This window comes from Galeopterus variegatus, unplaced genomic scaffold (assembly GCF_000696425.1).
Source record: "Galeopterus variegatus unplaced genomic scaffold, G_variegatus-3.0.2 Scaffold1846, whole genome shotgun sequence".
In the NCBI taxonomy this organism is placed as follows: domain Eukaryota; kingdom Metazoa; phylum Chordata; class Mammalia; order Dermoptera; family Cynocephalidae; genus Galeopterus; species Galeopterus variegatus.
In genome coordinates, this window is record NW_007727957.1 from 290,516 (window position 1) to 304,746 (window position 14,231).

At 36.9% G+C, this 14,231-nt stretch overlaps 1 protein-coding gene across 1 annotated transcript in view; it reads right to left on the minus strand.

Moving 5' to 3' along the window:
- Positions 1 to 9,988, minus strand: part of LOC103595788 (dystrophin-like) — a gene marked incomplete at its 3' end in the record, with an annotated part of 276,275 nt that extends 266,287 nt beyond the window's left edge. The window contains exons 1-3 of the mRNA XM_008579268.1: positions 9,824 to 9,988; positions 5,129 to 5,221; positions 599 to 676 (exon numbers count right to left, since the gene is read on the minus strand). Coding sequence (XP_008577490.1) covers positions 599 to 676; positions 5,129 to 5,221; positions 9,824 to 9,988 — 336 coding nt within the window. The remainder of the gene's footprint in view (positions 1 to 598; positions 677 to 5,128; positions 5,222 to 9,823) is intronic.
- Positions 9,989 to 14,231: the final 4,243 nt, after the last annotated feature.

Consider the following 14,231-nt stretch of genomic DNA (forward strand, 5'->3'; position numbering starts at 1 on the left):
ATTCTCCTGACTTGCCCACTTGTTTAGCTATGATTGTTTACTTTTTGTAGTACAACACATGTATTTTCATTCTCTTCATCTAAACCAAACACAGGAATAGAAAACAAATGCAGTTTTTGTCCTGAGTGAAAATAGTGATTTTTCTGTACCACTTATATGCTGAGCGGTGGTATTTAATAAATGTTGGCTTGATTCAAACAAACTTTATTATCATCAGGTCTGAACACACTTCACACATAAAAAGTAATATTCAGTACAGCAAAATTCCTCTGTTGCACAGAACAATGCTATAAGAAACTGAGTTCACTACAGGACTTCATTTGTCCACCAAATACTGCTGTATTAAGTAAAATCTGAAAACCACAGGGAGTGGCCTGTCAGGTCTGGGCCACTCCTTTTCCTGCCTTTTGCAGATGCATTCATTTGCTTACTGAATCACATTAGCCACACGTGAACTAGAACATGTGTTCTTAATAAGAACTGCTTTGATTTACAAAAGAACTTGAGATTCTCTCTTTGTATTTGGAACCAAAGCCGTCACTCTAGCATGAAGCATGCTGTCTCATGGCACCCAGACCCTGTCCAGGTTGTCACTTACATTATTGTCCTGCAAGACCTGTAGTGCCTTCTTGACATTGTTCAGGGCATGAACTCTTGTGGATCCTTTTTCTTTTGGCTGAAAACAAAATAAAATCATATTCACTGCCCAGCAGAGAAACCAAAAATCTACTAGAAATGAGACAATTCATACATTTCACTTTTAAGTTTGAAGACTGTAAATGAAGACAGGCTGGGAGGCATTAATATAATGAATCTCAGGGCTTTGGGCTAATTGTCCTTGGCATTCTAGTTCTTTAGCATGAACCAAACACTGCCCAAGGATGATAACACTTTTTTTCATTCACAAAGTCTTCATTCTATAGCCCAGTTGGGGATTGTTCATGACCGCCAAGGAGGGAAACATCAGCAAGCCTATGGACATTTGCTAGTAAGATAGATGAGCGAGTTAATTTCCACACTTTTTAGTAAGGTTAAAAAAAGATTTGAGTCTAGCAAAATTATATAATACCAAATAGAGTTAAAGGAAACTATTTCTGTGAATATTGCCTTAATTGTCCTAGTCACTGAAGCTCAAAACCTCAGTCATCTTTGGTTCCCTAACCCTCACTCTCAACCCCAGAATTCCTATCTTTTCCTGTAATTTTAAAACTAACATCTGCACAGTTTGTTACAATATACAAATTAATTAATTCATTAAGTTGTGGAGTTTTAAAAATGCTACCATTCTGCATTTAATTTCTTCTATTTTCATTTCTTTTACTTTAACACAAGCCCTCATTAGCTATTGCCCAGAATATAGCATAACCTCTTTTCATTTTCTCCTCACACACTGTCCCTCCTTTCATCCATCCTTCATATCTTCAACAACAATGTGTCTGAAGTAATCCCATTGCCAATGCAAAGCACTTGCATAGTTCTCATCTCACATTTAGAGTGACTATAGTTTAGTTAAAAGCATGAACTACAAAGCTGGACTGTCTGGGTTCAACATTCAGCTCTGCCACTTTTATGCTATATGATGTTAGGCAAATTTCTTATTCTCCTAATACACCAGTTCCCTCATCTGTTAAAACAGAGTTAATATTGTTAATAAAACTCTGCTTCACATGGTTGTTAGGAGAATCCAATGTGCTAATATGTTCAAAGCACTTAAATTGGTGCTTGCCACATATTAGGTACAATACAAATGTTTGCTATTATTATTATTGAGCTTGCAGTATGTGCTAGGTACTTTGAATGCACTATCTCTAATCCCTCTTGCAAGGCAAGTAGTTTATCCCCATCACAAAAATCGTGTATGTGAGGTTAAGAGCTAATATACAGCAATACAACTAGTAATTGATGGAGCCAGGATCCAAACTTTGGTCTATGTCTGTAAAGCCAAAGTTTTTTCCAAATTTATTTCCTTCTCTTTCTTCTAAATACCTTGTGCATGCCCCAACTAAATAATCTTGTTTTTCTACTTCTTGCATTTTGGCCCCTACTTTCCAGCAATTTCCCTGTCATTCTTAAGCAGTCCCTCACCCTAGAACACCTTATCCTTTGCACTGTCTGCTGAGCTTCCCAAATAAAGCTAAAGAATTCTACTCTCCAACATGTCTTGTCTGATATCCTTTATCAAACAGGATTGACATCTTGTTCCTTTGACTTCCCATGACTTTAAATATAACCTTATGAACAGGAAACTCCATTTTTTACCTCCTAAAAAATTTTCCTCCAAGAATATCAAAATGATATAGGTTTATATTTTGGTATTTTTCCCACTTCCCACCACAAAGAGGAAGAAAATAAGTCCATGGAAAGATAAAATTTCACATCAAAAGAAAAGCAGCAAAAAAACAAGTTTCTTGTGTATATATAGGTTCACAGCATACAAGTCTAATTGTGATTTTGAAATTTTTGAAAATAATTACTCAAATCAATCCTCTGCCTAATATTTAGACAAAAGCTACATATTACCTTTTAGTCAGTTGCAGAATTGCAACAATAAAATTTAGTAACATATTCCTTTGCTTCAAACTCAAACATATGTGCATATTTATCAGAACCAAAGGAATTCTATTCTTAAAAAAAGCTGTAGTTTGTGATTCCAAAGTGGAAGCTGAAATCTACCCCTATTAGAGTTTCTTTGGGGAGTAATTTTAATTTTATGGTTGTAAGGAAAGTACCTCCCTTTTAACTCTGGGGATGCCCTGAGCCAATATTCCAAAAGCAGATGTTTCCAAGTAGGATACTAAGATTACTGTTCAGGATAATATACTACTCCCATTAGAGGTAGAGGATATATATCTGTAGAAACTATTAGGATTCAAGACCAAGTACAGGGAGTTGGAGTTCTGAAACTGGGAGCATTCATGAGAGAGGTCATTCTGCTCTGTATGAAAGATGAAGTCCCCAAACCAGGGCTGACAGATCTACGGTGACTAGGAGGAAGAACGGATTGCTGATTCTGTTAGCATCAATATTTGAAATAATATAGTGTATTTTGGCTTGTGTGCACGTTTGGTGACTTTTTCAGGACCACCCACTTACCTCATGCTGGACAATACCATGAATATTTTGTTTGCCGTTTTTTCTTCTATGCTTGTTACTTATTAGTTTCATTTTATCTCTGTATCTATGGATGTATGCATGTCAATAAAAATTTCAAGTCACTTTTTATTTTCATTTTTTCTTTTGCTTAAATTCAATATTTTAAACATTGTGCCTATATGAAACTTGGTAACCCTGACAAAATTGCTTTGGGTGATGGAGGGGTTGCCTCAGTTCATGAAATGACCAGAGAGAGTCACAGCACCACAGAAAAGTGGCTATGCAGTTACCCAGAGGGGAAGAGACCAGAGCCTTGTGCAGAGGGCCAGAACAGGTTGTGGAGCCCATAATATCTGAAAAAAATTTCATAAACAATTGAAACACTCTGGAATTTTTCTATTTGGTAATTGAAAACAGGACCGACCCCAGAATACAGGAGAAATTGGGGACACAGAGACACACTCATTTTTATATCTACCTATCTATAACATACATACACGCATACATACATATGCACATACATATACATATTATGTATAATACACATATAAAATGTTCACATAGTCATAGAATATGGAGAATTATATACAAGTATGCCTCCTCTAACTAGTGAAATTAAGACTAAGTGTACACTATACCCTCAAATTAGCTAAAAGAAAGGTCAGCTGTAAGGCAATAAATATGAATTTTTTCACTTGACTAAAGTAATATTTCAATACATCATCAAGTTGTTCCTATATCAAATTCAGACTTCTTGAAAATGTATCGGTTTGAATTTAACTTAGTAATATATTAATCCCATATAGCAGTTGTAGAGGATTAATAATAAAAGTATAAGGTATGTCCTTTCCCTGTAGGACTTCAGAATTTAATTGAGGAGGGACGTTATAGTCATAAATACATACACCAAAATAACAAAGCAACACATAGAGACAAAAATGGGTATTATACGAGATTTAAGAAGAAGGGGAAATTAGCAGAGAATTTGGGAAAGGCTTGACTGAGAAGGAGAAACTAAGGTTTCCGAAGGACTGTTAGAACAGACAGAAGTACAGAAAGCAATACAGACAATTAAAACAACATAGGAAAAACCCCAGGCATAACTGACAGAGCACACAAAGACCAATTTGGCTTAGCATAAGAGAGTTGTAGGAGGCAAGTTGGGGAAATAGGACTTTTGGCATTTTTGGCTTTGAATGACAGCTGGAGTTTGTATATTATTGACAAAATCTGTGGTGTGTGTGTGTGTGTGTGTGTGTGTGTGTGTGTGTGTTTGAGGGAGTAGTACGAAAGGGCAAAGAGAAGAGACTAAGGAAATAAATTAGTAGGATTTATTTGATATGCAGAATAGCTATGAATGGAGACTGGGGGCTTAAACTCTACTTAGAATAATAACAATCAAAGAATAAGATTATTTCAGTCAGGAGATTTGGATTCTAGGACATATTTCACCATTATGAGACCTTGCTCAACTGAACTGAGACTCATCCATGATTTTATTGACCCATAATTGTCTATAACAATCATATATATCTCACAAGAATGCTCTGAAGTTAGACAAGATAATAGTTCTCAAAGGGAAGTTGCATTCTCATCACATATGCTGATGTGAATTGAACTAAAATGTCTACATTTTATTATGCTGCACCACATTAATTGTTTATTCATAAACTAATATAGGTTCATTGCAAAATAACTGCAAAACATACAAAAGTACAAAGATAGTTTTGAAAATCATATGCATAAAAGCCTTTAAGGCGTTTGATAAGAAAGATACCAAGTAGTAAAAGAGAATACTACTATTAATTAATATAAATTATATTACTGAAAATTTTCCCTTTGTTGTTCTGCATATGATGAACTATGCCAAAATGAAAATAATAATATGAGATTGTTTTATTCAGGAATAGGTCCTGAATTGCTACTTAAATCATTACTTAATAAATGAGTGCATTTTAGTAGATCTCATAAAACTATACTGTTTGATTTGAATATCACAAAGAAATGTTGACTTCCTTAAAAATAAGTCACATACCAGTTTTTGCCCTGTCAGGCCTTCAAGGAGGTCTAGGAGGCGTCTCCCATCCTGCAGGTCACTGAAGAGGTTCTCTATGTGCTGCTTTCCAAACTGAAATACAAAATACACCCAATTAAACAAAGCTTACTACCAATGATCCATTTCCATGATTACACTTTTTGAAATTTAAAGTTATAGTTAAAGATATTTAATGTATCTAATTACTAATCTACCAAGGGTAATAGATGAAAAAAGAAAGTTCGGGTTAAAAAGCAAAACACATCATCATTAGATCAAATCTGTTTGAATTGTTTTTTGATAAGCAAGAGTTGGAGATCTGTACTGTGATTATTTTATTTTATTTTTTTTGTCTTTTTTCGTGACCGGCAACGGATCGCAACCCTCAGTGTCGCGCCCATACTGGACCGGGACCGGCAATGGGATCGCAACCCTCAGTGTCGCGCCCATACTGGACCGGGACCGGCAATGGGATCGCAACCCTCGGCGTTGCCCCCGCTCCTCGCTCAGCCAGTGAGCGGCCGGTCTGTATGTGGGATCCGAACCCTCGGCTGGAGCGCCGCCGCGCTTCCCAAGCAGCGCACTGTAGCAGTGCGCCAACGGGCCGGCCCCAGTACTGTGATTATTCTAATTAACCCAACTTAGTGAATGTTGACTCTATAAAGAAGGCAAAAAATATTTAAACTATCAGGTAGTTGGGGGGAAGTAAACAAACAAAGAAACAAAAGCCACATACAATATGCCCTGGGTGGGTACATAAAATTTAACCCTTCTGTGTACTTGGACGTATAATACACATCCATACAGTGTTCAACAGCCTCGTCGCACAGAACATGCTTTCTCTGCATACATATTTTACACACTGCTTTAGAATGATCCATTCTAATATTGGGTAACTCAAATTTTAGAAAGATCTGATTTAAATAGAGTTGAAATGAGCTGGTGAAAACTTTTCATCTATTTTTCCCCCTCAGGAATTATACTAAGGAAAAATAATAGTCACTGATAATATATAATATTTTTGGAGTAACTACTCATGAGAGACACTCCACTAAATTAGTGGATCTTATAACATTTGTGACATAGCTTTGAGGTTAGCATTTACAGTCGTAGATTCATCCTGCAGATGAGACAAAGAGAATTGAATACGTGGCTTTTTGTCACAAAACTAGAAGGGCGTAAAGCCAAGATTTTGGCTAAGATCTGTCTAACTCCTAAAGCCCTTGTTCTTTCTATCTTCTGCTGCTTTCTTGGCCTTTTTATGCTTCTATTTGATTACCTTACAGGTATTTTATTTCTTCTATCATATACTCCCAAATCTTTTATTTTTCTGGTTAAAAGCTTACAATCCATTCATATGAGATCATTCCCAGCTCTTTCATCTCCCAAGTTATCTAGCAAGCCCCAGTTTATCAGTTTTGGATGTTTATCGGGCACCTAAAAACCTGAGCCAGGTACTGAAGCATACACTAGTAAATCAGACACAGCCCCAGCCCCTATGGAACTTAGAGTCCATCAGAGAAAACAAATATTCCTAAAAGTTCATACTACATAGAAGCAGTAAAAGTCCTAGGAGCATATAACTATGGGAACTCTCCTAGTCTTGAGATCTGGAAATACTTTCCTAAAAATGTCAGGTGATGGGTCTAACATTAGTCCCTGTGTGATTGGGCTCTTCTTAACAACACCTAAGATCACAGAGGAAATTTCAATCTCACACAGTTCAAGAAAATTAAGTAAAGATAAATCAAGAAAGCCTTGTTTCCAGGCCAAAGACATTCCTGAAACTTTCAAGACTGAAGACATTTGATTCAGACTCTCCCTACAGCCAAACAGCTATGTCAATAAGTCCAATCAATGCCTGGATATTTCATATGAAAAAACCACTGGCCCCTGCAGGCAGTCCACCAGCCCCTGCATGCCTACCTTTGAGAATCCAGACAAATACATGATTTGATAAATTACAAGTTATTCTTTTAAAATTCTACTAAAATAGTTCTTTAAATTCCAGGGAACAATCAAAACAACACAAAAACACTCACATGCTGGAATTTTTTAAAAAGCTGCTTTACTACGCATTATATACATGCAAATTTGAAAACAACAATTTTTATGAAACTAAGAAAAGCTTTCTATTAATAATTAAAGAAAATGAATGTACACTTTCTAATAATGCTGTCAGGAATCTCATATCTAAATCGGAATAAGTTGGCATTTTGAGGGTAATAGTAAGGTTTTATTTTCAAATTGAATAAACCTATACAATGCCTTGAAAATTCTGATTTTTTTTTTCAGGAGCAAAATTTTACAGATGCATTTGAAAAAAGTGTAGCTTGTAAACTTATCAATAAAAGAATCTTGCACACTGCAATGTGTCAATATTTGAAGAAAATAAAATCTAGTTAGCTGACAGATACTTGTTCTTATGAAAATATATATCTATATTTTCCTGTCAAACCAGGAAAGACGTGGATGTCAAAATTTTGCTCATTCAAAAAGAAGATCAGAGACTGGGAAAGGTGTGGTAAGTCTTGGAGGTGCAGAATAAAGCATGAAACCTAAGTCTATAGGGTTCATATAGTATCCAAGATAGGAGAGATGTGTTTGGGTTTGAGGGCAATGAGTGTCAACAAAGATAGATAAGGCAGACAAGATCTTGCTGATCTTGCTTTTGGTCCAAACTTATAAAGACAGACCAGGGCTTATTATAATTCTCTTTTTAAAACTGTAGTCAACCAAAATGGAGAAGGAATGAAGGATTGTAGGCCAGTCAGAGGCCTCCAGGTGCACCTAGTTTGGTCACCTAGAAAGAGAAAGCAGCAAGGTGAAAATGAAAAAAAAAAGACAGTTCTCGGTATCATATATAATTTTCAAAAATCACACAATATGTTAAAGTACCACCACTGAAATCCAACTTGCATTTCTTATATTCACCACATTTTGTAATTCTCAGAATGTTCCACCAGACCATACTTTCAACAAATGAGATTGAATGAATTTAGCCTGGAGTCTGGCGATATAAATCACACAGTGACTGCAAGTTCAAAATTTCTATGAAAGCATATGTTTGCTTTAATGTAAAAGTAATTTCAAGCACTTTTGAGAAAAAAATTCCTTCCTCCGGTCTAAAGTGATTCTCAATGAAATGTTCAATATTTAGCCTGTAACTTCATGGGCCTTCAAGTGCTCAGTCTTACTCCCTCTATAGTATGAATACCCCAAGGAAAGTAAAACATCTCATTTCTTTTGGATGGTTCTCATTTCTTCCCTGGCTTCAATTATAGGCATACCGTGGAGATATTGTGGGTTTGGTTCCAGACCACTGCAATAAAGCAAATATTGCAATAAAGCAAATCGCATGAAATATTTGGTTTCCCAGTACATATAAAAGTTATGTTCACACCATACTGTAGTCTATTAAGTGTGTAGCAGCATTATTTCTCAGAAACAATGTGCATACTTTAATTAAAAATAGTTCATTGCCAAAAGTGCCAATGATCAAATGAGCCTTTAGGGAATTGTAATTGTTTTGTTAGTGGAGGGTTTTTCCTCGATGTTGATGGCAGCTGACTAATCAGGGTGGTGGTTGCTGAAGGCTCGAGTGGCTGTGGCAATTTCTTAAACTAAGACAACAATAAAGTTTGCCACATCAATTGACTCTTTCTTTCATGAAAGATTTCCCTGTAGCGTATTATGCTATTGGACAACATTTTACCCACAATAGAACTTTCAAAATTGGAGCCAATCCTCTCAAACCCTGCTGTTGCTTTATCAACTAAGTTACGTAAATTCTAAATCCTTTGTTGTCGTTTCCACAATGTTCACAGCATCTTTACCAGGAGTAGATTTTATTTCTAGAAATCACTTTATTTTTTAATCCATAAGAAGCAATTCCTCATCTGCTAATGTTTTACCATGAGATTGCAGCAGCTCAGTCACATCTTCCAGCTCCACTTCTAGTTCTACTTCTCTTGCTATTTCCATAACATTTACAGTTACTTCCTTCACTGAAGTCTTGAACCCCTCAAAGTCATCCATGAAGGCTAGAATCAACTTCTTCCAAACTCTTGTTAATGTTGATATTTTGACCTCCTCCCATGAATCACGAATGTTCTTAATGGCATCTAGAATAGCAAATCTCTACCAGAAGGTTTTTCAACTTACTTTGCACAGATCCATCAGAGGAATCACTATCTATGGCTGCTATAGCCTTACAGAAGGAATCTCTTAAATAATAAGACTTTAAAGTCAAAATGACTCCTTGATCCATCGACTGCAGAATGGATGTTGTCTTAGCAGGCAAGAAAACAATATTAATCTCCTTGTACATCTTCATCAGAGCTCTTGAGTGATCAGAAGGACTGTCAATGAGCAGTCATATTTTTAAAAGCCTCTTTTTTTCTGAGAAGTAGGTCTCAACAGTTAGCTTAAAATGTTCAGGAAACCATGGTGTAAACAGGTGTTGTGTCATATATGCTTTGTTGTTCTATTTATAGAGCACAGGCAGAGTAGATTTAGCATAAGTCTGAATGGCCCTAGGACTTTCAGAATGGTAAGTGAGCATTGGCTTTAACTTAAAGCCACCAGCTACATTAACCCTTAACGAAAGAGTCAGCCTGTCTTTTGAAGCATGGAAGCCAGACATTGACTTCTCCTTTGCAGCTACGAAACTCCTAGAAGGCATCTTCTTCCAACATAAGCAGTTTTGTCTACATTGAAAATCTGTTGTTTGGCATAGGCATCTTCATCAATGATCTTAGCTAGATTTTCTGGATAACTTGCTGTAGCTTTTACATCAACACGTGCTGCTTCATCTTGTACTTTTATGTTATTGAGATAGCTTCTTTCCTTAAACCTCATGACCAACCTCTGCTAGCTCCAGACTTTACTTCTGCAGTTTCCTCACCTCTCTCAGCCTTCACAGAGTTAAAGAGACTTAGGGCTTTGCTCTGGATTAGGCTTTGGTTTAAGAGAATGTTGTGGCTGGTTTGATCTTCTATCCAGACCACTGTAGCCTTTTACATGTTAGCTAAAAGGCTGTTTTGTTGTCTTATTTATTTATTTATTTATTATTTAATTTGAATATTCATGAGATACAAAGCTGATTGTTCCCCCTCCTGCCCATGATGTGAGGGCCACAGTCATACTGGGGGCATACCCATTACCAGAAATTACTTTTGTACCCAGTGCCCCACCCAATTATCCCTCAACCTCCCACCCCCTCCCCCTCTCGCCCCACTCCACTTTGTAGCCCTAGGAATGTTCCCTCCCTATGTTTTGTTTTCTTATGATCCATGTGTTCAGAGTATGAAGTAGCACTTTTAGTTTCAAGAACTTTTCCTCTACATTCACAACTTGGTTAACTGTTAGACACAAGAGGCCTAGCTTTCAAATTCTCAGCTTTCAACATGCCTTCCTCACTAAGCTTAATCACTTCTAGCTTTTGATTTAAAGTGAGAGACATGTGACTCTTCCTTTTGCTTCAACACTTAGAGGCCACTGAAGGGTTATTAATCAGCCTGATTTTAATACTGTCATGTCTCAAGGAATAGGCAGGCCTGAGGAGAGGGAGAGAGATGAATGCAGCAGTCACCTCACACACATTTATCGACTAAGTTCACTATCTTGCATGGGTGTGGTTCTTGGCTCCCCAAAACAATTAAAATAGTAACATCAAAGATCACTGATCATCAATCACCATAACAAATTTAACAATAATGGAAAATTTGAAATGTTGTGAGAATTATCAAAATGTGACACAGAGACACGAAATGAGCATATACTGTTGAAAAAACGGTGTGGATAGACTTGCTCCAATCAGGGTTGCCATAAACCTTCAATTTGTAAAAAGTCAGTATCTGTGAAGTACTATAAAGCAAAGCACAATAAAGCAAAGCACAATAAAAAGAGGTACGCCTGTGTTCATTCTGTAGAGTTATAAATACAATGTAGCAAATTTAGCACCAGTTTCAGAGGCAGAAATAGCTAACTTTAGAACTCAAATCTCCTGTTTACTAGCTGTGCTATTTTGGGAAAGTGACTTAGCCTTTCTAAAGCACAATTTACTGAGTAAAATGGAGATTACACTATCTTTTCAGAGCATTTCTGTAAGGTTTAACTGAAACAATGTAGGTGTATTATATGCACTTGGCAAACAGTATACACTCAATAAATATAGGATGATTTTGATATTTTACTCTTTTATTATTCCTTGTCTACTTTTCTTTACCCAAATTCTAGGTATAGATAAAATTATAGCATGTTATTGATAAAATTATACCACAAAATTCATAGCTCACCTATAATGTGATGTGTTCTCTCTTAGTTTGGCATCCGTTTAAGAGTGGAAGTCAAAAAGGTAACATGCCATTCTATATACAATTACTAAGACTAAAAAATGTGGATGGTTCAGGGAAGCATTTAGAGGCTTCAAGTTCTTTCTCTCTTTTCTTGACCTTTTGGCTATTTTTAATGAAATATTATTTTGTTTTCCTCCCTTTTCATTTTTGACATCTACCATGTCTTTTTGTTGCAGGTGATATTTTATCTAATAAAAGCAGTAATAACTCCTTAACATTGCATATTTTATAGCTTTCTTTTTAAGTACTTGAAAACTATTCTGTAAAACAAATAAAACATTAAATCATCTTTTGACTATGTGACCCTGTGGCTCTCTGTCTTCAGTCCCTTTCATGAATAATATGTTGTTTATCAGGTGACATTAGTAAACTTTTGATATTACTCAGCAGTTTTATGCATTTGCTTATATATTGTCTTCTTCTTTGCTAACCCAAATAACAAAATAAAAGGACCATCAAATGAGATAATAATCTTTCTACATCATTGCCAGTATGAAATAAAGAAATATGCAAGCATAGACAATGTTCAAAAAGAAACTCAGAAAGGATGATTGGTAAGTGACATAAACAAAGTAGAAAAAAATCAAAGTGAAAAAAATGAGAAAAGGACAAAAATGCATTTGTGAAATGTTTAAGTGGCCTCACACTTTTCAGAGTTGTTTTGGTATTTTAACGTGAAAATACAGACGGATCAATACAATATTCCAATAGTAAGTAAAGAGCACAGGGATAATTTAGCACAACCTTCTGGTTACAAAAAGGTCAAGCCATGAACATATCTGTTGCTCAGTAAGTCAAGCTGCTTTTCTGTGATTACAAATATCTAGACACTAGGAATACCTAAAGTATTAGAATCACCAAAAAGGAATGCAAAACTGGGGATTCAAAATTTATTAGAGCTACTAGTGAGAGGCACTTGACACCTAATAGGTACTTTCCCATCAAGTTAGCCACCCCCAGAGCATGTAGCATGGGATGTGAATAAAAATATTTGGTGCTTGTACATGTGGGTAAAGGAACAGGTTTCCTTACTAGAGGACTACTTGACATCATTAGAATGAATATTCCCAATCCTATTGCCAAGCCAGTTTTAACCTGGGTGCTTTTCGTTCATGAATTCTCTTATGATAACAATTGTTCCACATGATCTGATTCTAAAAGTGTGCTCTCTACATCCTAAAGTCTAAGTTTTAATGAAAAGGCAGACCAGGGGGCTTTGTACCTGGCTTGCCTGGTTTTGGACCCTTTTAACTATTTGTACTGAATTTTATGAGTTTCATAGGGAGATAACAGAACTAAATTAGCTAATTCTACAATTAAAGCCAGTTAATGGATTCATTGTGGAATGTGGTTGAGGTCATAAAACAATGCTCCCATCAGGATAAACTGCTCTTAAGCTTCAGTAACAGGGAACTGTACACTTCACCCAAGTAGATAGATAATTTTTATTACTTTGGAAATGGTTTCCCTTTTTTGCTTTGGCTGCCAGGAAGCTCAAAGCCAAATGTTAGTCCCACTTCTAGCAGTTGCACTGAAAATAGCTCCCCATAAGCAGTTATTATATAAAACATTATTTGTGCAGTGAGTAGTATGCCACCCCCTCCACAGTTGGAGAAACTGAAAAGCGGAGAAGTTAAGAGCATTGCCCAGTTACACAGCCAGGAAGCAACAGAGCCCCTGGTTATCCAATAGGAAGTGTCTTGTGGTGCTGGAAAGGCTGTCAATCATACTCCCTGGTTGTGTGACCCTGCCCAGGCCAACCCCTAATCCCTCCCATAACTGTTGTGATTGGCTCAGGGTTAGGCACATGATCCCAGGAAAAGCCAATCATTCTCCCCTGAGATTAATTCTGATGGAAGGGCACTTCCTACTCCGTGGCTATTGGCAGCCATCTCCTCTACCATGGAGTGATTTCCCCTCTAAAGAAACCGGCAGGTGGAAACAAGCCTATGTGAGAGTTGGAGAGCCAGAGAGACCAAGTCCTACCAGTACATTTGAGTCCCAGGATCGGGTTGAAAGCAGACTCACCCTTGGACTTCTTATCTACACAAATCTCTAAATTTCCTTGTGAACAGCTTATTTGAGTTTCTGTCACTTACAAATGAAACCATCTTGAATGAATACAGCAAAAAAAAAAAAAAAAAGTATTGGATAATGCTGTTGACTGGAACCTAGAAAAACAATGCAATCCATTGTAGTAAAAATAGGCAATTTTCATAGACTGTTTTCTATGGAATGTGCAACTACACTTGGATGAGATAAACAAAGGGAGGAAGCTGTAACATATCGAGGGAGAAGCTAAGACATTGATGCAGAAAATCGGGATGGTAACAAAGAGAATGAAAAAATTCCCGGCCATCACAACTCCATCCCCCAACCTGGAGTGGAGCATCAAGAATTCAGGGAGTTTCTGACCACGGCAAAGTGAGTAGATAGGCAGCTCAACCCACAGGGGAGTCTGCACTGTTCTTGCAGCCATGTACTTAGTGTAAAGAACTGCTGATGGGGAGGGACACATGCATACCTACCCCAACCCCCCAGTTCCCAGACTGCTGAGGCAAGCAGAACCAAGAAGACCACCTGACAGAAGCTTTGATATTGGGTGATAAATACTGCCAACCTGCAGTGCATAAATGTCCTGACCTTTCTTTTTTCTCTTCTTATGATCTCCTGTCAAGGCTCCCACTGGCCAAATTCAACTGGAAGCCAGAGAGCAAAGGAGCTGAGTCAGCCTCCCCCAAAAT